Below are 27,103 nucleotides of genomic sequence, written 5' to 3'. Positions count from 1 at the left end.
AGCCTCATGGTGGCACTGTGTAGTTTAGCCTGTTTTCTAACAGCTGAACTAGAAAGGATATATAATCTACTGAAATGACCTAATTCATATGAGGGGTTCAGATCGTTCTCAGAAATTAACTGACCAAAGAGGTGTCAGGAGTAGTGTCTCTTCCCCTGTATGTAAATATCAGCAGTAGTTGAGAAGAAAGCCATCTTTATTTGTGGTTAAAGCTTCTACTCTGCATTCTTTTTTGTTGTTGTTGTTGTTGTTGAGACACAGTTTCACTCTGTCACCCAGGCTGGAGTGCAGTCTCAGCTCACTGCAACCTCCGCCTCCCCAGTTCAAGTGATTCTCCTGCCTCAGCCCCCTACATAGCTGGGATTACAGACGTGCGCCACCACACCTGGCTAATTTTTGTATTGTTGATGGAGACAAGGTTTTGCCATGTTGGCCAAGCTTGTCTCAAACTCCTGACCTCAAGTAATCTGCCCACATCAGCCTCCCAAAATGCTGGATTACAAGTGTGGGCCACCATGCCTGGCTGATTCTGCATTCTTTGGACTTCAGTTCATCTAGTGATCTTGGCCTGGAGCAGGTAGGTCCCAGATTTCCCTTGGGAAGCTATCGGCTGACCTAGACTGCTTCAAGGAAAGAACAAGTGAAAATACATTTTCCAGAGACAAAGGAACAACTTGGGAAAAGTCTGCAGACACTTAAACTTACTAGAAGTACTTATATCCTTCTAGTACTATGCAGTTCATGTCATACTGTCTTCTTTTGCTCATCTCTTCTGCCTTTTCCTTATGGTGCTCCCTTTTTATTCCTTAGTCACTTGTTTTTTGTTTTGTTTTATTTCTTAGGATTGCTCTACAGGAAGACACTAATCGAATGTCTGCTAATGCTTTGGCCATTGTGTTTGCGCCCTGCATTCTCCGCTGCCCTGACACCACTGACCCACTACAAAGCGTACAGGACATCAGTAAGACTACCACGTAAGGCCAGTTACCATAACCTCTACAAGACCTCAGGGACTTCTGACTACGTAGTCACTGTATCCAGATATCAGACATAGTGAATGGGTTCATAAATTCAGGTGTTTTTAAGAAGATTGTTGGACACTGCTGGATTTTCTTATGCTGAGGATGCAAACTCCTGGATTCAACTGAGCATCATTTGTCTTAAAGTGTCTTATTTTTTAAATCTGGCTTTTCTTTAGGACTGCTTATAGTTTCTAAATAGGTTTTGGATTTCCATTTTACCAAATTATGAACACTTAGTATCTTCCTGTAATCTAGCCTAAGTGTGGTCTTATGGCTCTGAATCCTTTGGTCTTAATACTTCAGTATTCTTGTATTTCACCTTGGTCTTTTTTCTTGGGGCTCTGCTTTCCTTCTAATGTGGTTTTCTTTTGCTCTCCTTAATCTTGACTGCAAAAGGAACTTTAAAAAAATATGTCACTGTTTGGATCCCATCCCCATAGAGTCTGATTTAATTGGTTTAGGGTATAGCCTGGGCATTGGGATTTGTAACTGCTCTTTATTTTTTATTATTTTTTATTTTTTTATTTTTTTTGAGATGGAGTTTTGCTCTTGTCGCCTAAGCTGGAGTGCAGTGGCACAATCTTGGCTCACTGCAACCTCCACCTCCCAGGTTCAAGTGATTCTCCTGCCTCAGCCTCCCAAGTAGCTGGGATTATAGGCATGCACCACCATGCCTGGCTAATTTAGTATTTTTAGTAGAGACAGGATTTCACCATGTTGGCCAGGTTGGTCTCAAACTCCTGACCTCAGGTGATCCACCTGCCTCTGCCCCGCAAAGTGCTGGGATTACAGGCGTGAACCACTGTGCCCGGCCGTAACTGCTCTTTAGATGGCTTCTAAAGTGCAGCCAAAGTTGTGAACCACCATTCTAAACCTTGTCTCTGAGTTTGTCAAGCAAGGGATGTTAATTTTTTCCTTCATCTTTCAACTGTCTAAAACAAAAACAGTCTGTGAGTGCTATACTTTATTTATTTACATTCTTAACAGTTTTTTCTCTTTCCTCCTGTTTCAGTTGTGTGGAGCTAATCGTTGTGGAACAAATGAATAAATACAAGGCTCGTCTCAAAGATATCAGTAGCTTGGAATTTGCTGAGAATAAGGCAAAGACCAGGTTGTCACTGATTCGTAGATCAATGGTAAGATGCAAGACATGAAATAATGGAAAAATGGGAGTTGTCTTGGGAATTTAATTGTGCATTTGTGGTGTATACAAGGATTATTATCAGAATCTTTTTTATAAAACAACAAGTAAAAAGTCACCAAATCTCGGGGTGCTATGGCTTCCTCATGTTTGATCTGCTCTTTAGTTACATTATAGAATCTATGTGAATAAGTGTGTAGCATTTTTCAAATCAAGTATTTAGATAAAATGCTGGTGTCTTAATAATCTGCCCTGCTTTCTTTTCATGTCCTTTCTATGAAAACGTAGTCCTTTTCTAACTTTTTTCCCTACTTCCTTCCACTGTGTCTGTTCCCAGCTTTAATTGTGTCACTTTTGGTAGTCCTGCCAAGACTCCTGGGATGTAGAGAATTTAATCATTTGTAACTGAATTTAAATGGAATCATTTGATTCTTAAGTAAATGGAATTCCATCTGTGAGTCTACTGTAATGAAAAAGTATTTCTTTGAGTTTAAGGTTAGGTTTTGAGACAGTCCTTGTAAAACTGATAATTTATTTCCTTGGTTTGCCCACTTTTTAATATCTTCCTTTGCAACCAGTAACATATAACTCCAGTTCTCAATGATCACTAATCAGTAGCATCAGCCCTATTGATTAGTGCTTATTGAGAACTGGAGTTATCCATATATGTTACTCTGAAGTCAGTTTTCAGGATAACTGGAAAACTGCTGCATTAAGGTTTAGTTATTGCCCATTTGCTACCCTTCCTCTCAGTTGTGAAATAAAATTGTGACAATGAGCATGCATTTCAGATTCCCAGTAAATCTCTAAAGAGAAGGAGGCTTCATCATGCCCTCATTCTTTCAGGGGTCCAGCAGTACTTCCTCCCATATCTTCACAGTTTGCATTTAGATTAGCACTAAAATAATTCTTTTTTCTTCCTTTACTATTTAATCTGCCTGGCACTGAATAAGTGCTTAACAAAGGTCTGTTGATTAAGGTAGCGAAGGGTCTTCTGTAAAAACAAACATAAGCATGGGCTTTTTGCAGGCAGTAAAGATATTAAATAAAACTCATCATAGGATACTATCTAAATCTTTTCCCCAGAAATTAAAAACAGAAATCCCACTTAAAAGTGAAACATTTCTGTAGTATGAATTTTCAGGAGCTCAGTTCTGAGAGGCCCAATGTAGTGGTGGCTATCCAGGCAGGAAGGGAAGAGCCTTTTGCTATAAACCTACTTTTCAAAGCAGATAGATAAGCTGTGCTTTTTTCCTGTGTTGCAGAAGATGGATATTCAGTCCATTGCAAGATTAAACCTTCTCTTTTAATGGGGCAATGACATGTACATTCTAACCTTCTGCTTTCCTTTTCATGTCCTTCCTAATCCAGAAACCTGTACTAATTGCAGTTAGATTCATGAACATTACCCGCAATTCAGTCTCGGTATGTATTAATAATGCAATGTGTCACAGCCACTCTACATTATTGTCTTTCATTCATCCAGGAATTGTTCCGCTCTGTCTATCATTCATGCCTGTCCACCCTCCATGTTTGGCCCCAAGTCAGGTTCTACTTTTTGATGAGCTTTCACTTACTTTTCTCTTAATCTCTTTTTTTAGATCCTTCATTTTCCTTCCTCTGTATTGTGTAGTTGAACAGCATCCATTTAAAATATATTGGTTTCTCCTCTTTGTCAGATGAGCCTCCTTTTGGGTTTCTTCTTTGGTTGAATCATTAAAAGGTGAAAGTTAAAAGCATTGAGATATCAAATTAATTTCTGCTCTTTGAGCTGTGTTCCCAGCAATCTTCTCTACTTTATTATTTGAAATACTTATTATTACTTTCAGCATCTCCTATCATTAGTAATGCTTATTTGTCCATTCATATCTGTCTAACTCTGATGGTGTCCTCCCAGATGTAGAAATATGGTTCTTATCCACTTAGCATTTATCAAACAGAGCTACAAATAGGAGTGAACTAATCCAAATTGGTGGACTAGTTCTAGACTTAAATATTATGGTATGCTAGAACTCATACCAGGATCTCATTACTGGTATCCCTCTTCAGTTCCATTGATTATACAAAAAAGGAATGGGATAGAAGGCTGAGAACACCAATCTGTGTGGAAAACTGTCCACCTGTGTGTAACCATTTTATTGAGGAGGCTTAACTTGTTGAGGTACTAATATAAATCAGTTTTTCTTTTTGTCTATAACTGCCTCTCAACTCCAGCCTGTCCAACTTCCTTTTCCCACTGGATGTCAATTACCTTAACAGCATCTTGAAACCAATTCTATAATTTTCAAAAATTCATTTCATTCTAGTATTTAAGAGTCAGTTCTCTTAATATTAAAACTTCAGTCAGTTTTAAATCCAGTGCTCGTCTCACTTCCTCCCAGGGCAGACTAGACCTTTACCTGGAACTTAAAACTTTGGGGGTAGGTGGGTAATTTCTGTTTGTCAGACACTTCTGCCCTTCGTCTTTCTTGACCCTTTCTCCCCTGATGTTGAGACTAGGAGGAGTGATAGGGGAGGCAGAATTCTGTATGATATCCTGGTATTGAGATGGCAGTCCACTTTCTTTGTTGTTCAACACTGCTGTTCTGGCTCATTGTCAGTAGGCTAAGTAAAGATAAGTAGTAGCTCCAGGTTACCCCTGTTGAGTCAAGATGAACTCAGATCTATCCCATTTCTGTAGGCACTGATAGTCCCTTGCAAGATTTGGTTACATCTTCTGGCTAAACCCTGGGTGTTGGCATTCACACCATATGGGAAGCTGTCAAACTCACAGGGCAGTTACAAGTTTTCCAAAATTCTAATATTTATTTGAAAGCTCGAAATTTACTCACTGACAACAAATGTCGCCATTTGTTTCACTTGCAGTAACAGATTCCCTTCATACAATTTCAAAGAAAATGTGTACCACTTAAGAAGAATAATCAAACTTTGTCAATTATTATAAATACTGTTTCATTAATAAAGCAGCTAATTTTGCTTGCAATTCAAAGAATTGCACAAATACTCTTTGTTGAGGTAACCATCAGTATGTGACAGAATGGCTGTATGTGTAATTTCCAGTTAATCATACAGAAAATTGAAAATAGGTAATTTAGCAGTTAAGAAGTAATAAAATTAATTTATACGTCTTGGTCAATGACATGAAATGAAACTGATTTTTTAAAAACTAAATGTGTGGTAGCAAAAGAACATGAAGACTGCTAGAACCGTTTGGTATCATTACCTTGATTCATGTAAAGGTGACAGCAGTTGAACCCACAATTGCTTTTATGTAATTAGCACAGATGTCAACAAGTTAAAATGACAAATAGCCTCTTAGTATAATTATGAAAATAATTTTAACATTGTAGACCCTTTGAAATGGTTTTGAGGACATCATTACACCCCAGCATCTTTGCTGGGGTTCTGTGGGGCTACACTCTGAGAACCACTGCACTGTATTACATATAATACTACCGGCTCACTGCACTTCACAGAAATATTTGTTGAGAATAATTCCTTTTCATATGCAAGATATAAACACATACAAACAGATACTAGCTGTGTTTAAAGTGCTTACTAACCCTGATTATCTGGTGAACCATAACTACAGGCAGTGGGATATGATTTTTGAACAAGCTTGGATACCTAATTATAACACCACACAAAACAACCAGTCTTTTCCAAAAAAGCCTTGGATAAAGGATCTCTCCTTACCAGGAAAGCAAATTCCTCAGGAAGTAGTCTGATAATTCATTTCCTTCCTATTTTTGTGACTTAACAAGACACTCAACAGGGATCGTCCATCTTGCCCTGAAGTGCTATTTTTAAGTAAAATTTCATTAGGGTTCTGAGATTTGTGTTTTAGCTAGCTATATATTGTTCTCTCTAGATGATGCACAGTTCCTCCTCACACATTTAACCCATAGACAAACCCTAGTAACATGTACTTTCTTTGGGTCTTAAAGTATCGTGACTTTCTGCATGAGGGTAATATATGTCTTTTTTTAAACAGTCATCAGGTTTATTAAAGGCAATGCAATTCATTCTTTCATTATCACCATGAGTCTCTTTTACTGTTTAGGCTTACTTCGATTTATAGTATTTAATTTCTTTGTGCCCATCAATCATGCCTTGCCATTCCTTCTTGCATTCTTTTGCTATCATGAGCCTTACAGAATTTTCAGAAGAAATCAAAACTCTCCTCATAGGCCTATTCATCCTAACACTATGGCATATCTTCTATTTGTCTCCATGGTTATCTTCTTAAGTCTTAGGAGAAAATGAAAAAGTGAGTTTCAACTGATTCCCTCAAATAGGGATCCTGTTTCCCTCAAATAGGTATCACTGAGATCCCCCACATTAGAGCATTTGACTCTCAATATTTGTGTAACAGTCTAAGAAGCCCATAATGGACTGGTCTCACAGAATTCTAACCCAAATTAAATAATTAAGACTGTCTGTTTCAGAATATCATTCTTAGAAAAAATAGACAATAGAATTATATACAGACTTCCTTAGACAGAGCATGGCAAATCTATATGATTAGGCGGTTGAATTTGTGGGTATTAGAAAGCATGTCCCAAAAGGAAGGAGGAAGAGACGGATCAGACGGTACTATGTGCCAAATATGGTGAAAATACCAAGGAAGAAGTACTTAATTCTGCCTGGTGGCACAGAGTAAGGCTGTAGAAGGGAAGCTAGCTCTTAAGGGATGAGTTTAAATTAATCAGATGGAGAAAGACCTACCAGTTAGTATAAGTCAACAAGGTTTAATTCTGTAAAAGGCTATGTAGCTTGCATATAAACTTGTATATGTAATTGTGCAGAAGGGAAACCTTAAATTAAAACCAAAATAGGCTTTGTTTTGAAGCCAACTCTAAAACATTAGTACTATGGGGCCTTGAAGAGTGAGCCAGGACTCACAAGGTCTCAGAGTTTAGTACTTAATGTAAATTTTGGTGCTTTATATCTTATATTTATGATAGGGAATGGGAACTAATGTTAGCTACTATTTTTTAGCCATAAAAACAATTTCCTCCTGGGTCATCTTCAAAGTTCTCAGTAAGAACGGCTGAAAAGGGGCTGGCAGTGATAGCTCCCAGAACTTTGGGAGACTGAGGCTAGTGGATCACTTGAGTTCAAGACCAGCCTGGGCAACACGGTGAAACCCCATCTCTACCAAAAATACAAAAAAAATTAGCCAGATGTAGTGGTGCATGCCTATGGTCCCAGATACTTGGAAGGTTGCGGTGGGAGGATCGCTTGAGCGCGAGAAGCAGAGGTTGCAGTGAGCCAACATAGCACCACTGCACGCCAGCCTAAGTGACAGAGCGAGACCCTGTCTTAAAAAACAAAAACAGACGAAATAGCTGAAAAGAATCCTAAGACTATTTTATTTTGTTTTATTTTTATTTTTTATTTTATTTTTTATTTTATTTCAGAGTGTTGATGTTGTCAGCCTGGGCTGGAGTGCAATGGCACAATCTTGGCTCACTGCAACCTCTGCCTCCCCAGTTCTAGCAGTTGTCCTGCCTCAGCTTCCCAAATAGCTGAGATTATAGGTGCCCCCCACCATGCCCTAATTTTTGTATTTTTAGTAGAGACGGGGTTTCACCATGTTGACCAGGCTGGTCTCAAACTCCTGACCTCAGGTGATCACCCACCTCGGCCTCCCAAAGTGCTGGGATTACAGGCATGAGCCACCACACCCGGCCAAACAGACTAATTTAAAAAGAAGAAGAGATAGCAGAGTTGTCTAAGAACTTCCTCTCATAAAAACACCAGAAATAAATAGTTTCACAAAGAAAAGGTACCAACTCTTTGAATACATAATTACAATATAATTTAAGCTGCCTCAGAGTAGAGAGGGGAAAAGGTCTTTTTTAACTAAAAGAGTCTAACACTGATCCTCACCACCCCGCCCCCACACACACGCATACACAAAGAAAAAAACAATAAAAATTGCATATAGAAATATTAAAAGCAGCAGAGCACAGCATGGACTCTGGACTAGACTTTTGGGTGTAAATCCTAGCTCTAATTTACTAGTAGTTGTGACATGGCAAATTATTTAATCTCCATGCCTCAGTGTTCTTATCTATAAATTGGTTAATAGTACCAAACTTAGGATTAAATGAGTTGATTTTTTGTTTGTGTTTTAATTGAGACAGAGTCTCACTCTGTCACCCATGCTGGAGGGCAGTGACACAATCTTGGCTCACTGCAACCTCTGCCTCCTGGGTTCAAGCGATTCTCATGCCTCAGCCTCCCGAGTAGCTGGGACTACAGATATGCACTACCACACCTGGCTAATTTTTGTATTTATTTTTAGTAGAATCGGGGTTTTGCCATGTTGGCCAGGCTGGTCTCGAACTCCTGACCTCAGGTGATCTGCCCTCCTCGGCCTCCCAAAGTGGTGGGATTACAGGTGTGAACCACCATGCCCAGTCTAAATTAATATGTTAAAACCATTAAGAACTATGCTTGTTATGGAACTCTCTCTATAGAGAGAAAGAGAATTCTTATACACACACCCCCATACACACAGAGATAGCACCTGATATATACATGTAGGACTGCCTCATCTATGAATATTAATTCAAAAATCCTAGGTTAAAATATCACCGACACCTTGGGAGACCGAGGCGTGTGGATCCTTGAGCCCAAGAGTTTGAGACCAGCCTGGGCAACATGGTGAAACCCCATCTCTACAAAAAAAAAGAAAAAATTAGGCCTGGTGGCAAGCACCTGTAGTCCCAGCTACTAGGGAGGCTGAGATGAGAGAATCACCTGAGCCTAGGAAGTCAAGGCTGCAGTGAGCCATGATAAACACCACTGCACTCCAGCCTGGGTGACAGAGGGAGACCCTATCTCCAAAAAAAAAAAAAAAAAAAAAAAAAAAAGAATTAATAAAATAAAAATGAATCAGCAAGCAGAATTCAGTAGCCTATAAATATAAAAATATAAACCTTGACCAAGGAGGATTTAACCTAGGAATGCAAGGATGACTCTGTATTAGGATAGCTATTAATGTCATTCACCATGTTTGTTGATCTGTGGAGAAAAATTGTATTATCCTCATAGATATTTTAAAGGCATTTGATATATCAGCATTCTTTTAAAAAACATTTTTATTAAAACAGGGATATCTTATATTCTTAGCATGATAAAAACATATCTGAACCCAAAATCCAACATCTTGCTTAATGGAAGAACACTGGAAGCATTCTGATTAAAATCAGAAAAGGCAAGGATATCCATTATCCCCACTGTCATTTGACATTGATCTGAAGGTACTAGCTAAAGCAATTAAGGAAAAAGAATTGGAGATATAAAATTTTAAAGAAGTAAAATTATTACTATTTCCATTATGGTTATATACATGTGAAACTCAGGAAAATCAACTAAAGAACTTAAAGATGATAAGAGAATTCTGATGTCTGAGTACAATTAATAAATTTTACTTATACAAGCAACCACTTGGATGATATGATGGAAGAAAAATGCCCGTTTATATATTGTACACACACACTTTAAACATCAACATCAAATATCAAAGAATACACTTAACAAGAAATATAGAAGATTTGTACAAAGAAAGCCTTAAGGCTGGGCGCAGTGGCTCACGCCTGTAATTCCAGCACTTTGGGAGGCTAAGACGGGCGGATCACAAGGTCAGGAGATTGAGACCATCCTGGCTAACAGGGTGAAACCCCGTCTCTACTAAAAAATACAAAAACAATCAGTCGGGCGTGGTGGCGGGCGCCTGTAGTCCCAGCTACTCGGGAGGCTGAGGTCGCTTGAGCGTGGGAGGCGGAGCTTGCAGTGAGCCAAGATTGCACCACTGCACTCCAGCCTGGGCAACGGAGCAAGACTCTGTCTCAAAAAAAAAAAAAAAGCCTTAAAACCTCAAATATTACAAAAGAAGACTTAAACAAATACATTTGGAAAGAAAGGCTAAATTTTGTAATGGTGTCAGTTCTTCTAGTCTATTCATATATTGTTTCAATACCCACTAGGAGGGAAAGAGGATATTTTCTTAGGCTCAACTTTCAGACTCATATGACTACCATGGGCTTCACTTGGCATCAGAATCACTTAGAATATGGGACTGGAAGTACAGCATGCTTGCAGAGAGCATAAGATCATGTTCGTGTGGGAGCCCTTGAAGCAGTCCACACAACCATCAATGAGTTATCTTTGGCCTCTAAGTCACAACTCAGGTGCAAGGAAAAAGGACTTCACATCCAATGGATGCAGAACTATTCTGCCTTGGAAGTTTTATGCCTATACAGGAATTAACCTCTTGTAAAATTCCATAGACATTGTTTCCAGCGTCCCCACAAGGGGTATGTCCAGTTACAACTGACTCCACTTTCAGGGAATTCCAAACATATGGCTTCCTATGGGATATTTACAATTTATCTTTACTTCTTCTCCAGATGCAGTTTATCAATCAGATTAATTTTTGCCAGAGGTGATGTTGCTTAATAACATCATTTGCAGCCTGCCTTTATCAAATTTCCAGGGGTCCTGAGCTAGAACATTGACCAAAGATCAGTTCTTACACAGACAAGGAAAGAGTTTTATAACTCTTTACTTACAAATGTGGTCTCAACAAAAATAGCAAAAGAATACTTTGGGGACCTTTACAAGTTGATGCTAAAATTCATAAGAAAATAAAGAAGCAGAATAACTGGGAAAATTGTAAAAGAGAAAAATAAAGGATTATAATGTGAGTGGCATTTCAAAGGTCTGGTATTCACTAAATGATGTGGGGAAAATGAATATCCATGTAGGGAAGAAAAGAAACAAACAAACAAAAACGCTGAGTCAGGCCAGGCACAGTAGTTCATGCCTATAATCCCAGCACTTTGGAAGGCCAAGGCAGGAGGATTGCTTGAAGCCAGGAGTTTCAGATCAGCCTTGGCAACAATGCGAGATCTCATCTCTACAAAAAATTTAAAAAGTTAGCCGGGCATGGTGGCACATGCCTGTAGTCCCACATATTGGGGATACTGAGGTAGAAGGATCCCTTGAGCCCAGGAGTTGAAGGCTGCAGTGAGCTGTGATTGTGCCACTGCACTCTAACCTGAGCAAGAGTGAGACCCTGTATCTTTAAAAAAAAAAAAAAAATTCACATCAAAGACTAAAACATAAAAGTAGCTCTGGCACTATCCTGGCAGAGGTCCTCACTGCCCTGCATCCTGTAGACACTCAAGTACCCTATCTCTCTACCTTAATACTGCCAAGATACCCAAGTAGTTTAACTCAGCTCAAAGGGCAATTGGGAAAGAGCTCAAGGGGAAATCAGAAAAGTTATCACCTAAACCTTTTCATGCAAAAGTTGAAACCAAGCCATAAAAGGTGGCTGAAGGGGATACATCTTTAGGGTGAAAAAAGTACAAATAGAAAGGGAAAACGGAAGCAAATGGAAAGAGATTAACCAGGAAACATTTATCTTCATAGAACAGAAACTGAAAACAAGCAAGAAAGAAGCTAAGTGTGATTAAAGATCTCTTATCAAGTCAGGGGTCCCAATATCTCACTGTACAATTCAGAAGAATTTTTAAATTATTTTATAAGTGTACCTTTTTAGAGCTCTGAAAACACAGCTTTTAAGAAGAGAACTCCACTTCCTCCCATTTGAAAGGAATGAATTAAGTGCTAGTTTATTTTTCTGTACAAACTGAGAATAATTAGCTCTCTATAAGCCTAATAATGTCTTAAACTGCTTCCTGATCTTGGCTGTCTGTCAAAAGTATATTATCTGTGATGTCTTTGGTAGTGGTAGTCCAGTCCAGATTTTTCTGATAATCCTGTTAATGTGCTGTAAAGGATTGGAAATCTGGGTATTGTGTATAATATTAAATTGTATTTAGTACAACTTGAGACCTTCTACTTATTAACAGTTGAAGATAATTGTATTTTGATATTCTCATTTTAGGAACAGTTTGCCTGCAACGTTTAAGCCAGGAAGTCACTGGAATAGTTACTGAGAAAAAGGATGACAATATGGCTTTATATTTTTTCCAGTACTTGCATTAAGAGTTGGGTACAAATTATTCATGTAGTCTGTGATCAGTCAAAACCAATACAATCCCTATTATGATAGAAAAATATAATCTTGGACAGGGCTTTGCTATTATATGAGACTATTAAAGAAAAAAGTTGAAAGGTTCAGCAACAAAAACCAAGTATTATTGTGTAACAAAAATGACCATAAAGCAAGTAAAAGGGAAGTGATGTACCATAAGAAAATATTTTCAATTCCCATTTCAAAGTCTAATTTTCCTTAATAAAGAGAAGCTCCTTATAAGTAAATACAAAGATTAGCTACCCAGTGAAAAATGAACAAAGGATACTATAAACCATTTCTCAGTGTTATCTACAGATACTTTTCAGGGAGGTCTACAATTATTTTTATGATACTGTCAAGAAAATATTTGCCTTTTTCACTCTGTGACACTTAACGCTGATGGGAGAAAAACAATTATGGAAAAAAACACTACAAGAGAATATACAGTGAGCAGGGATCCAGAAGAAAAAATTCCAGTTTGAAAAAAGTAAATTCATGCTTATTATAGGAAAGTGGGGAAGTGAAGGATATTATTCCAGTCAGGAAACTACTGTTAATAATTTAGTGTATTTGTAAATTTTGTATTACTCATTTTTAAAACCAATGGTATACAACCTTATGTACTGTTTTTAACACAGTATTAGTATTTTCCCATGTTTCTAAAAGCTCCATGTAATCAACTTTTTAAAAATTACTTTAGTCTTTGTAAGATAATTCTAGGCTGTAGGAGTTTCCATTTTTCTTTGTTTTGTTTAATGTTTCTTAAAATAGATCAGATCTGTTGAGCTTGTTTGATTTTCTTCAGCTATATTAAGTGATTTGCAGCTAACTCATGGTGAAATACTCCGGTGGCCAGCTAATGGTATGAACATTGAAAAAAGGCAGCTCTTTTATTGAGTACTGGAATGTGGACACTAGGAATAAACTCAGATTTTCAAGCTTCTTGAGGCTTTTAAATCATATTATTTATTCATTTGGCTATAAATAGTCAACGTCAAATGGAACTGGATGATGTCCTGGAATTTATAGCATAAAGAATACTTTGTCATTTTTTGTTCAATTTGCAGACTGATCTTCTGTTTTGAGCTTGTTTTTCTTAACATGTTTTTTCCTTGTTGATTTTAGAGCGAAAAGTGGAATAGCAATATTGTAATCCTCCTGATTTTATCCCATTATGTGTTTTAGTTTTGGAGGAGTTAGCCTGAATGCCCTTAGAACTACCCTCCAGCCTTTACCTTATCACCTGCACTGGATCATGGGTTTCTGTTTTTAAAACAGCACTTTTCCTTTCTTTCTTGCCAAAACCAACTCAGAAATTTGTCAAAGTGACATAATTTTCAATGGATATTCGTGTATTTCCATAAATAGCTAACTTTGAAAAGGAACTCTTAAATATCTTTTTTATTGCAAAATATAAAACATACTGAAAAACACAGAAACATAAATATTCAGTTTAATGAATTATTATAAATGAACATCCACATACCACCCCAGCTCAAGAAATAGGACGTTGCCAGCATCCCCAGAAACTCTCCTCTTTCCCTTTCTAGTCATAATCCTCTTTCTCCTCCAGAGGTAAGCAGTAACCTGATTTTTACATTAATAACTTCTTTTGTTTTATTTTTTGTTTGCTACTAAAATATGTGTCCCTGAGCACCATAGTTTCGCTTTACCTAATTTTGAGCTTTATATAAATGGCATCGTATAAGATGTATTATTGGCCGGGCGCGGTGGCTCAAGCCTGTAATCCCAGCACTTTGGGAGGCCGAGACGGGCGGATCACGAGATTAGGAGATCGAGATCATCCTGGCTAACACGGTGAAACCCTGTCTCTACTAAAAAATACAAAAAACTAGCCGGGCGAGGTGGCGGACGCCTGTAGTCCCAGCTACTTGGGAGGCTGAGGCAGGAGAATGGCGTAAACCTGGGAGGCGGAGCTTGCAGTGAGCTGAGATACGGCCACTGCACTCCAGCCTGGATGACAGAGTGAGACTCTGTCTCAAAAAAAAAAAAAGATGTGTTATTTTGTCTCTGATTCATTTCAGTCAACCTTATGTGTGTAAGACTTATTCATATTTTGTTTAGTTGTAGCTCATTTTCATAACTGTATAGTTTATCAGTGTATGCATATACCACAATTTAGTCTACTGTTGATGGATATTTGGGTTGTGTTTTGGGGAATTATGATTTTAAGAGACTCATACATGTATTTTTTGTTGGCGAAATGTACAGGAGTGGATTGCAGGGTCACAGGATATATTTATCTTCAACTTTAGTAGATAATGCCAAACTTTCTTCCAAAATGGTTGTTAATATGTTAGCAGTGTGTAGGAATTCCCAATTGCTCCACCTGCCCCCAGCACTTTTATTACCAGATTCCTTAATTTTAGCTATTCTGATGGGTGTATTATTTTTAAAAATTATATTTTTTATTGTGACTCTAACGTGTATAATGTGTATGTGTATATACATGTTGGCTATTTCTATATCCTCTTTTGTGAGGAGCCTGTTCAGAGCTCTTGCCTGTTTTTCTAATTGGGTTATCTTTTTCTGATGTTCTGTAGGGATTCTTTATGAATTCCAGATACAAATCCTTTATTGTTACTTTTGTTGCAAATTTTCTTCCATTCTATGGTTTGCTTTTTTCCTTTCTTTTTTGATGAACAGAGGTTCTGGATTTTAATGTTGTTAATCAGTCTTTCCCTTTGGGATGAATACCTTTTAGGGTCATGTTTAAGAAAATTTTTCCTTTTCACAATGCCCTGCAGTTCCCCTTTTGTTGTAAATTGGGAGCCTTTTTATGTGTGGGTCTGTTTCTAGGGGCTTTGTTTTGACTACCTTTGTACCAACACCACCACTATTTTATTTACCATAGCTTTCTAAAAATATCCGGTAGAATAAGTCATCCTACCTTCTTCATTGGTGTTTTGACTATTCTTGGCTGTTTATATTGCCATATAAATTATGGAATCAGCTTCAAAAAATTATCTTGGGATTTTTATTAGGATTGCATTGGATCTATAGATTGCCTTCTGGAGAATTGACATTTTTACGATACTGATTTTTCCCATCTGTGAACATGATATATCTCTTCATTCATGTAGCGCATTAGCTACTTTCAAAAGTGTTTTATAGTTTTCTGTGTTGAGATTTTACACATCTTTAGTTTGAATTACTGCTAGGTATTTAATATTTAAATGCAATCATAGGTATTATTTTAAAATTTTTATTTTCTGTTGTATAAAAATACAATTGATTTTGGTATTTTTCATCTTGTATTCAGTGACTTTGCTGAATTCACTTATTCTAATAAGTTTTCTGTGGATTTCTTTGGATTTTCTACCTGTACAGTCATACCATTCATGAATAATGATAGTCTCATTTGCTCTTTTATAATCCTTATACCTTTTCTTTCTTTTTCTTGTGTTAGAACCTGCAGTATAGTGTTGAATGGAAGTGGTAATAGTGATCATTACTGGCATGCTCCCAGCCCTAAAGGAAAAGCTTTCAACCTTTTACCACCAAGTGTGATGTTTGCTATAGAATTTTTGTAGGCACTTTATGAGATTAAGTATGTGCCCTTCTATTCCAGGTTTTCTAAGAGTTGTTATTGTGATAGAATGTTGAATTTTATGAAATGCCTTTACTGCATGTATTGAGGTTTTATCAGACTTTTTTATTGCATTAATTTGACACATTACACAGTCCATTTCTAATGTTAAACCATCATTATACTACTACAATAAATACAACTTTTCATATATTTAATATTTTTATATTACATTTTCTATATTACTTGATTCTGTTATAGTTAGGATATTGTTTAGGATTTTTGCATGTGTTTATGAGTAAAGTTAAGCCATAATAATCCTTTTTTGTTTTTGTTTTTGTTTGTTTGTTTTGAGACAGGCTCTCACTGTTACCACCCAGGCTACAGTGCACTGGCATGATCTTGGCTCACTGCAGCCTCAACCTCCTGGGCTCCTGCCTCAGTCTTCCATGTAGCTGAGGCTACAGGCATGTGCCACCACGCCTGGCTAATTTTTGTATTTTTTTGTAGAGAAGGGGTTTTGCCATGTTGCCAAGGCTGGTCTTGAACTCCTGAGCTCAAGCGATCCACCTGCCTCAGCCTCCCAAAGTTCTGGGATTGTGAGCATGTGCTACTGCACCTGGCAGTAATCCTTCTTTTTAATGTATTTGTTTTGTTTTGTTATCAAAGTTACGCCTGACTCTAAAGACAAGTTAGGGAATAATTTTTAATTCTGTGGAAGAATTTGTTATTTCTTCTTGTCTGCCACTGAAATCTAGGCCTAGAGTTTTTGTTTTTGGAAAGATTTTGATTCTGGATTCAATTTCTTTAATATTATTCACATTTCTAATTTCTTCATTGATGGTATTAATTAGATTTTTGTAGAAATTTCTCCACTTTGTCTAAAATTTTATACTTATTGACATGAAGTTGTTTTTAGTAGTCTCTTACCCTCTGGGTCTACAAGATTTGTAGTGACGTCCCGTTTTTCATTCCCACCTTTAGTTATTTGTGACTTCTCTCTTTCAGTCTTGCTAGAGTTTTAAAATTTTTATTTGCCTCTTCAAAGAGCTACATTTGACTTTGATTGTCTTCATTCTAATGTTTGTTTGCACTTTTCTTTATTGCTTTTGTTGCAGGAGGAATTTATTATGTTGTTCTTTATCTAGTTTCCTGAAATAGATTCTTACATCCTTAATTATGAATCTTTCCTTCTTTTCTAATGTATGTATTTAAGGCTATAACTTTAAAGTAGACAGAGCTTACATGGGTTTTTATATTGTTTCATTCAAAATATTTTCTAATTTCCATTGTGATTTCCTCTTTGACCATGGTTTGTTTTAAAGTCTATTTCTTAATTTCTGAGTGTACAAGAATTTTTAATTTTCTCTTTGTAACTGCATTATTAGAAAACTTGTTTTAAATTACTTTAATGGTCAGATAAATTATTTCAACCCTTGGAATTTTGTTGTTTTGCTATGTGTGCTTTAAAGTGAGTATTCTGTAGTTAGATACTGAAGTCTATATATGTCTGTTAGATTGCTTACATCAAGTTCAGTTTTACATCATTTCTGATTGCATGTGCACACTTGTTCTGTCAGTACTGATTATAGTCTATTTTTCTTTAAGTATTTCTGTCAATATTTTACTTTAAATTTTTTTGAAGCAATTTCTTAAGTACATACATATTTGGAAATGTTTTATCTTCATAATATGAACCTTTGTCATTGTGAGGTATCCCTCTTTATCACAGGTAACACTTCGTAAAGTTTACTTTGTTTGTGGTTAACATAGCTGTACTAGCTTTATTTTGGTTAGTATTTGCATGGTATGTCTTTTTTTTTTCCCATTTCTTTACTCTCAGCCTTTCTGAATTCACATGTCTTTTATAAACATCACATAGTTAGGTTTTCTCTTTTTTTATATGGCCTGACAATCTTCAAATTTTAATAGGAGCATTTCATCTATTTACATTTAATATAATCACCAATATATTTGGGTTTAAAATCTGCTTTTTATGTGCTTTTTATTTGTCCTACCTGATATATGTTCCTTTTTCTTTTCTTCCTTGCCTTTTTTGCTCTTTCTTGCATTTTTTGACTACTTTTTTATTCCTTTTTTTTGTTTGCTTGGAAGTTTTACACTTTTACTATTATTTTAGTATTAACCAAATGGTGAAAACAGATCTGTGATCTATCAGTGTCTGTTAACTAGTAGTTTTATCTTTTTCCTAGATAATACAGGTGCTTTAGTATGCCTTACTATGATATGATTTTGTTGCTCTTGTTGTGTATCTTAATTATCTGTATGTTTTAAATCCAACACATCGTTATTGTGTTTTATGCAGTCACTGTTTAGACATACTCACTTTTCATTGCCTTTCATTATTTCTCACACCTCTAACTTTTCTTCTTGAGACATTTTCAATCTTCCCTTCAATATTTCCTTTAGTGCAGGTCTGCTGGTGTCAGATTCTCCCCATAGTCTGTCTGAAATGTCTTTATTTCACCTTCATTCCTGAAAATTATTTTCTATATATAACAGTTAAGCTTGGCAGTTCCTTTTTCCTTTCATACCATGAAAATATTCCATTGTTTTCTGCATTCCATTATTTCTGTTGAGAAACAGACTTTGAATCTAATAGTTGTTCCTTTTTTGCAAGTAATTTGCTTTTTGTAACTGCTTTTAAGTCTTTCTTTTACCTTAGGCCTTTAGTTTTTAACAGTAGTTTGTCTAGGTATGGACTTCTTTTCATTTCTCTTTCTTAGGGGTTGTAGGCTTTCTTAAATTCCTAGGTTAATATCTTTAACTGCTTTTAAAAAATGCTCTGCCATGATCTCTTCAATATTTCTTCTGTAGGATCTCTCTTGTCCTGATATTTGCCCAGGCTGGAGTGCAGTGACGTAAACTTGGCTCACTGCAACCTCTGCCTCTCGAGTTTAAGCAATTCCCTTAACTCAGCATCCTGAGTACTGGGACTACAGGCGCATGCCACCATGCCGAGCTAATTTTTGTATTTTCAGTGGAAATGGGGTTTCTTCACATTGGCTAGGCTGGTCTTGAACTCCTGACCTCAGGTGATCCGCCCGCCTCAGCCTCCCAAAGTGCTGGGATTACAGGTGTGAGCCACTGTGCCCAGCCATTCTTTTACTTTCTTTTGTGAATTTTTCCATTCTTTCGTTTCTTCCTGCTTGGTTCAGGATTTTTCTTTTGACCTAATTTCCAGTCCACTACTTCAACTATGTCTTCCTATCTCCTTCAGCATGGTTATTTTAAATCCCATAGCCACCATATCTGGAGTCTTTTAGGGTTTTCTGTCATTTTTACTAGTTTTTGTTTACGTTGTCTTGTCTCCTTTTGTGCCTGTTACCTTTGATTATTTGTCAGAGTATTTGAAACATTATTTTTAAAATATTTTGAGGCCTAGGATAATGTTACTTTCCTCCACAGAATGTTTTCATTTTTTTCTGCCTGGTCCTAAAGTATTAGCAATCTGAGATTACTTTAATTCATTTTTAGAGATTAGAATTTTCTGGACCATCCAGATGACTCGAAGCTAGACTACAGTATCTGCGAGGACTTTTGTAATTTCAGTTTACTCTTAGTCTAAGAAACAAACCTTAGGGATCCCAGTGTCAGGCACGGAGGTTTTGCCAGGCAGCAACTCACACCGTTGAGTGGGTCTGGCTCCAACTTTTATTCTCTACCCCAAGATGATGGCAAACTTTTTCTGTAAAGGACTAGAGAATATATTTTAGGCTTTGTAGGCCAGTCTCCGTCTCAGCAATCAACTCTGCCATTGTTTTGAAAAAGCAGCAATAAACAATAAGTAAATTAATGAGGATGAACGTATTCCAATGAAGCTGTATTTACAAAATATGTGCAAGGCTAGATTTGCCACACAGGCCATAGTTTGCCATCCTCTGCTGTAGCACGTCAAAAGCTCTGTTTAGAGTCACAGCCACCTCTGACATTTAGATTAGCGCTAAATGCTGGACTAGCCTCTCCTTAAATCTATCTGGTTAGCTCTTCAATGCCTTCAAGCATATGTTGAGTTTTTATGTTTCTTAGCAGGAGATTAACTTGGAAAGTTTAGTTTGCCACTACCAGAAGCTAAAGTCACATATAAAGTAACCAATGTTTGAAAAAGAAAAAAAAAAAAGGGGAGAAGCAGCAATGAGATTTTCACACTCTAATCTCAAGAATAGAAGTTTCTAAGAAAATATATCTCGCTAGCACCCTGTGTTATATAAATGACTACATTTTGTTTTTGTTTTTCAAAACTGAGTTTTAGAACATACTTCTATGGTCTTCCTAGAGAGACTGTACATTCCAAGGCTAAAGTTATAGAGCACTGTTATCCATCAGAACTTACTATGATGATAGGAAATGTATATGTGTACCAGTCAGTGTAGGGGTCACGAGCTACTTGTGGCTATTGAGCACTTGAAATGTGGCTAGTGTGACTGCAGAACTGAAATGTTACTTCAATTTTAATTAATTAAAAAAATATCCAGATGTGGCTATTTTGTTTGGAATGGATGCAGCTTATATTAAAAGAAGAATCTCATCTCAGTACACAGTGGTTTCTTACACTCCCACCTACCGAAGTATCCATTTTCCAGCACTCTTGCAAGAAATATTTTAACTTAAATGTATTGGATGAATGATGTCTCACTAAATATCCTAGGCCTTGCAGAATGTTTCCATTTGTTCTTACCGTTCACCTGGTGTGATGGGAGTACACTTGTTATCCTAAAAGATCTGCATGAAACTGATGCAGTCACTCAATTTACTTTCTAATGTGGATTTTTCTCTGCAGGGAAAGGGGCGTATTCGTCGAGGAAACTATCCAGGTCCATCGTCTCCTGTTGTAGTTCGGTTGCCTTCTGTATCTGATGTCTCAGAGGAGACCTTGACTAGTGAGGCAGCCATGGAGACTGACATCACAGAACAGCAGCAAGCAGCTATGCAGCAGGAGGAGAGAGTACTGACTGAGCAGATTGAGAACCTACAGAAGGAGAAGTGAGTATCCAGGAGGAAGGGGAGAGACAGTCATTGTCTGTTTTCATTTCCTTCCTTCTATCGTTTCTTTATTTTTTCTTATTTATTATCTCCTGTGTGTTAAACACTATGTCAGGTGATACAGGAGATGTTGAAATGACAAAGACATGTTGCCTGTACTCAGGTAACAGTGTGAAAGTTGTTCCCTCTGGGAAGCCAGTTCCATGAGCTGGAAAACCTGAGGCTGCTACAGTGATGGTCTGGAGAGGCTGACTGGGAGGAGGACACAGTATCCACAGGGCATGTCAGTCTTAGTCACGATTCATCTAGCAGTAACAGTGGGGAGCCAAGATGAGGCACTGGAGTCCTAACAGGTCAGAGACCAGCCTTCACGAACAGATTTATTTTGCAAAGAAGAGTAATAATTCTTAGGCTAAGCCAAAGTCCCTTTCAAGAATGGGCATCATTCACAAATCCATGAAGGAAGGTTATTAGCCAAAGATCCATATGGCCATGGGAACAGCAACTAGATGGTCATAGTAATGCTATAGCCCTAGAGAGTGCTAGGATACTGGATAGGGAAATTGGTTGCAATTTAGGAGAGAGACAAATAAGAAGCTCTTTTACCTCCATTCATCACTGTTGCAGGGATTGGGTGACATTATGCCTTGGGGATAATATGAACATGCCATGGTTCTCCCTAAGGGTGCTGTGTAATAGTTCTAGTCGACATTGATGACTCTTAGAAAGTCTTAATGGGATCTTTATTCCTGAGTTCCAGGATCACAGGTCTTGAGTTTGACTTATAAGGGGATATGAGACTGTTAAAGTACTTTTTTGGTCTCTCATGATTGATTCTGGAATATATATAGGCCAGCTAAAAAAGCAGCTGGGGCTCAGCTGTAAAAAACATGATAAGGCAAAGATGATGTACATTGACCAGGGGCTATTTGCTAGAAGAGTGATCTGAAAAGAAGACCCAATTCGGCTTTGATGCAGATGATGTTAGCGGTCTTGAAGGATTCATAGGAATTTTCAAGTAAGGGGAGAGTCCCTAGAAAAAGAAAGAAGAACGAGCACAGTCTCAGAATGCACATGACCTCAGACAATTGTAATACTGGTGATACTATTCTTGAAATGATTGTTCATGGATCTCAAGCTAGGTAAAGTGGAAGTAAAGGTAAAGGGCTCTGTTAGGGAAGAGACTTGATTAGAAGGTGAGTAAGAATTGGAAGGATAAGGAGGTTGTGAACAGGGCAGAATATTGGATTCACAGTTGGTGTATTCAGGTAATGACAGGCTCCAGCATCTGCCCATTGGAGAAAGTAGCTTAGCAAAAGTGGAGGAAAATATTGTTAGAAGTTGCAGACATAAAAGAACTTCAGTGTTAGGATATTGAGATGAATTTTTACAAAGATATTAATTGAATAGATCAGGTGATGTCAAGCATTAGTGAGAAAGCAAGGTTAGGACCTGAGTACCAAAGACATCACGGAATGTGGGGCATTACTGAGAGGTAGCTGGGTGACTGTGATGAATAAGGAAGACTAGAGAATGCGATAACTAAAGATGGCATAAGCTTCAAAGGACAGAAAAGATCAGTCAGTGTTTTTCTTCATCTAGAGGTCTCTGTGGTGAAGGTAGAGGATATAGTCCACAGCCAGTTAGTAAGCTTCATGGAAAATAGTTTAGGAGCTGGAAGGAATCTTAGAGGTTATCTAATTTAATCTCTTTGTTTTGTGGTAGGAAGCTGAGGTCCAGAGAGAGAAAGGTACTTTCCTGATGCATTATGGATATTATGAACAAGGTTAGAGCCCTGATCTCCTGATTATCAGTCCAGAGTTCATTTTACTGAAAGATCTCACCACGACAGCATCTTCACCCTACTCTTACCCCTATTATTGGTCCTAGATTGACTATGATTTTGTCCTTTAGTCCATATAGTTTTAGCGTTCACCATATTTGGCATCACCACCTGGATGGGGACAGTAAAAATGGACTCTCTTTGCTTCTTAGATTCCTGACTTTCATGGAGGATCTTTTTTTCTGTTATCTTCCTTCCACTTCCTATCAAATATGCTAATGGTTTCTTGATTGTATCTTACAGGGAGGAGCTGACATTTGAGATGCTTGTACTGGAACCCCGTGCCTCTGATGATGAAACTCTTGAGTCTGAGGCCTCCATTGGGACTGCTGATAGCTCAGAAAATTTGAATATGGAGTCTGAATGTGCTATCTCTGAGAAATCAGGTAAGTGAACATGGTAGACCAAAGACGCCAGATTTGTTTTGCAAAGGAGGAATAAAGATTCCGAAACTAAGACAAAGTCTTTCAAGAATGCACTGACCATACATCAGCAGTAACAAAGTCCTGAGGAATTTTGTCCTTTTATCCATATAGTTTTAGCCTTCATCGTTTGGCATACAGGTCCTTATCACTATCTGGATGGGGATAAGAAATGTAATTGTCTTTGCTACTTAGATTCCTGACTTCCATGGAAGGTCTTTTTTTTCCTGTTGTCTTTGTAAAGCTTCCATATACATTGTTTATCAAACCAACTCTTCAGTGTGATTGAGTTTTGTTTGTTTGTTTTGTTTTGTTTTGTTTTGTTTGGTAATTTAATGTTTTATCCTGTACTTACCACAGAGAAAAGCCAATAATCACAATATATGTTGTCTTACTGACCCATGACCCATTTTCTGAGCGTGGCAGGAATTGTGCCCCACTGTGAGGTGGGACTATATACATATACAAAGGAGGTGTTTAACTGGGTGGCATGTCTCAGGGAGATGTAGAACTTATCTACATATCCCGGCAGTTTTTAATATGATAGTGACTGTTCTAGGCCTCCACTGGTGGCATAGTCAAACACCAGATTTCCTTGAGGATGATTCTGAACTGCTATATAGAGAAATGGATGGTGAGCTCTCTTTGACTATGACTGTGCCCATAGTAAGTCAGCCTGGAACCTCCAAATCTTATCCCACCCAATTTCATGTATGAACAGTGACACCTATTCATTACATGATGATTTGCTTTAGAGGGCACTGTCATTTACATCTTTGGTCTCTTTTTTGCCTCAGAGAGAAGCTTAGCCCTTAGCTCCCTGAAGACAGCTGGCAAGTCTGAACCTTCCAGCAAGTTGCGAAAGCAGCTTAAAAAGCAGCAAGACTCTTTAGATGTAGTGGACTCTTCAGTCTCCTCTTTATGTCTGTCTAACACGGCATCGTCTCATGGGACCAGAAAACTATTTCAGATTTATTCCAAATCTCCATTCTACCGAGCTGCCTCAGCTAATGAGGCCCTGGGAATGGAAGGACCATTGGGCCAGACCAAATCCCTGGAAGACAGGCCTCAGTTCATCAGCAGAGGAACCTTCAACCCAGAAAAGGGCAAACAAAAATTAAAGAATGTGAAAAACTCACCTCAGAAAACCAAAGAGACCCCAGAGGGAACAGTCATGTCTGGCCGCAGAAAAACTGTGGACCCAGACTGCACCTCCAACCAACAGCTAGCACTCTTTGGAAATAATGAATTTATGGTCTGAACCAGCAGATGTGTGTCCCTCCGTGGCTACAGAGTGGTAAACACATCTCACCTTTGGGGCTGCGTTTCATCACCTCGTCCACAATAGTCCATCCTAATTGTGGTCCTGCCTCTTTTCTAAGCATATGGCTAAGACTGTATGTGCTGAATTCCTGGGCCTCCTGCAGAAGCAGAAAGCCTGCTGGGGATGGTGCCAGCTGTGCCTTGGCTGCTGTATTTGAATTGAGATTTTACTAAACAAAGCCACCTAGGGCCTGGGGATTTGGGTCAGTTATAGTTGCCTCTCCCCCACCCTCTTTTCCCTTCCCAAAGGTGGGTGTTGAACTAGGGGGGATATTGCTGACCTGAGGGACCCTCTCATTTCTGACATTTGAAGAAAACGTATAAATCTTTCTTAACTATGAAAGCAAAAGCCTTTGGGTTTATTTTGGGATAGTTAGGAGCTGGGGTAGAATATAATTTTTTTCCAAAAACTTATAAACAAAAAGCCTAATCCCTCTATTTTAAGATTTCTGAAAAAACACTCCATGTTATATTCTGGGGAAAGCAAAAAAAGTGATTGTTTGCATTAAGCCATCAGAGCGTGTCTCAGATATCTTGTTATATGGTGAAGAAGAGAATACCTATTTTGTTTTTGATGATGTTTGATGTCATAATAATCAGTGCTGGTTTGACTCCTGTTTAGTTCCTGCCAAATACATTGCATGGGCTGAAGTGTCAGTAGCCATACTGTTCTCATATTTCCTGGTCCTAGGATCAGATTCTTATACTTTAATTTTTAGTTTCCCAGAGACATGGTGATCCCTAAACTTATGAAGGTTCCATCCTAAGCCATTCAGGCTTTTCTCTTTGTATAGATTAAACCGAAAACCACATATGAGCCTGTTCATCTGCTGGTGGATTCCCACCACAGACTCAAATAATGTGACCATTTAGTTAGTTCTCCAAAAACATTCACATACAATATTGCATGAATAAGTGTTACAGAAAGCTGCCAAAAAATAAAAAGGTTTTTAATATGTCCTATCTAACTTTTATCTTCCTTTTCTCAGACCATCAGTATTAAATAGATGGAAAAAAATCAAGGACTACTTGAAGCTATTTTTGTTAATATTCTGGTTACTGAAGTTTATTGTAAATATGTATGTATAGTAGGCATATTTCTTTTTAACCTTGTGCTTCCCTCCTTCCCATGGAATTTCTTCCCACAGATTAGGGGCCACTGGACAAGGGGATGAGAGCCATTCATCCCTGGGTTGAGGGAATAGTAAGACATCATTTTCACCACTGGGTGGTCTTCATACACATGAGTTATAATAACATTTTAAGTATCTTAGCATTTGTGGGAATAGAAATCTGTTTTTGCTATTTATAATATATGAAAAATGAAACATGATAGCCTTTCTCGAGATAAGTATGTGAAATGTTTATTTTTAAAGTTACTAAATGCATCTTGTCTTGCTACTACATGCACTGCTCTGAAAAAGAGCCTTTACCATCTATAACCTGTATTTTGGTTATTCTTCCTTTTCATACTTCTTTGAAGTTGTGGAAATATTAAGTCTTTTGTTAAGGCAGAGTCTCTCCTGTTACACAACACTGAACCTCATGCCACTGCCTCAGTGGTTATTGGCCAGCCCCAGAGGTTAGACTTGGAGCATAATTCTGAGTGGCAGCTAAAGGTAGCAGGAGTTTTACCTCTCCCTGCTTTGGGTTCAGAATTGAGCCAGAGAAAGGAAGCTTTTAAAATCTCCAGAATAATGATGGTTAATGAGCAAATGTTATGCTTTATATCCCACAGACATCTGCCACCTTGTTTGTCTTGTCCTGAGGAGTAATAAATGTTAAGCTTTTAAAAATCTGAATTTCAGAGAATCTCCTAGAGGACAGAGGAAAACCCCTCAGCGTGGTGTGTCATAGTGGGATTGCTGGTTCCTTAGCCCCATGCCAGGTTGCAGAGTCTGTGTTTCAGTGTTCTTGGGGGAGTAGTGTGCTGCTGGGCATTAATTGTTACTCTGCACTTACTCCAGAATGTTGGTTAAATCCTGTATTTAAAAAAAAAAAGAGATTGCCCTTATCAGATAATTTCCTGTGGCCCAGAGGAATGGCCAGGAGAAGACATGTTGGCACATGTTCTTCCTTCTAAATCTTTGTGGGATTTTTTTGGTAAAATAAGTTTTTTGGCAGTTAAAAAATGACTGATGTAGGTCACTTTATAGGAACTAGCTGATGGATGTTAAGAGACTTTATAATTTTTCTCAGGGACCTGAAACTCCAATTTGGGTAAAATTCAATTAAAAAAAAAAAAAAGAAAGAAAGAAAAAACTTGTTTTTTTCAGTTGCTAGATTTATGTGGATTTCTAGTCATTTAATCTGCCAGGATTGGGGTGGGTGGGTGAGGAGGAGAGATCCACCAAATTGTAAGAGTGGAGAGCAGTGTGGGGCCCTCCCTTTGAGGGAAAGCCGTTGTTTACATAGGGTAATAGGCCTTGTTGGCCTGATCAAGAGATGAAGCCATAACTCCTAAAAACCTTCAGAACCAAATGCTGTGTCTGCATCCATCTGTTCTCACTGGCCCTCTGCATGGTAAAGTTATGTCACCACAAAGTGATGCCGCGTTACAGTCACTTATGAAACTTAGCCCTTCGTATGCATCACACTTGTGGTTCTGTAGTGCTTCTCCTTTGCTTGTTTGCTTTGATCTGCATGGCAGCAGTGGGGCAGCTCCACATTTGGAGCCCATACTCCAAAATGCAGAGCACTCTACTTCTAGCACACATTCCCAGCCCCAAACAAAACCT

The 27,103-nt window shown here is 37.9% G+C and overlaps 1 protein-coding gene across 1 annotated transcript in view; it reads left to right on the top strand.

Moving 5' to 3' along the window:
* The window catches only part of MYO9A (myosin IXA), a 253,788-nt gene extending 228,933 nt beyond the window's left edge, over positions 1 to 24,855 (top strand). The window contains exons 38-42 of the mRNA XM_011978611.1: positions 843 to 974; positions 2,035 to 2,158; positions 20,575 to 20,777; positions 22,864 to 23,006; positions 23,840 to 24,855. Coding sequence (XP_011834001.1) covers positions 843 to 974; positions 2,035 to 2,158; positions 20,575 to 20,777; positions 22,864 to 23,006; positions 23,840 to 24,303 — 1,066 coding nt within the window. The 3' untranslated portion in view covers positions 24,304 to 24,855. The remainder of the gene's footprint in view (positions 1 to 842; positions 975 to 2,034; positions 2,159 to 20,574; positions 20,778 to 22,863; positions 23,007 to 23,839) is intronic.
* The last annotated feature ends 2,248 nt before the right edge of the window (positions 24,856 to 27,103 follow it).

The sequence above is a fragment of the Mandrillus leucophaeus genome, unplaced genomic scaffold (genome assembly GCF_000951045.1).
Source record: "Mandrillus leucophaeus isolate KB7577 unplaced genomic scaffold, Mleu.le_1.0 Scaffold197, whole genome shotgun sequence".
Lineage (NCBI taxonomy): Eukaryota > Metazoa > Chordata > Mammalia > Primates > Cercopithecidae > Mandrillus > Mandrillus leucophaeus.
This window is presented reverse-complemented; position numbering and strand designations above follow the sequence as displayed.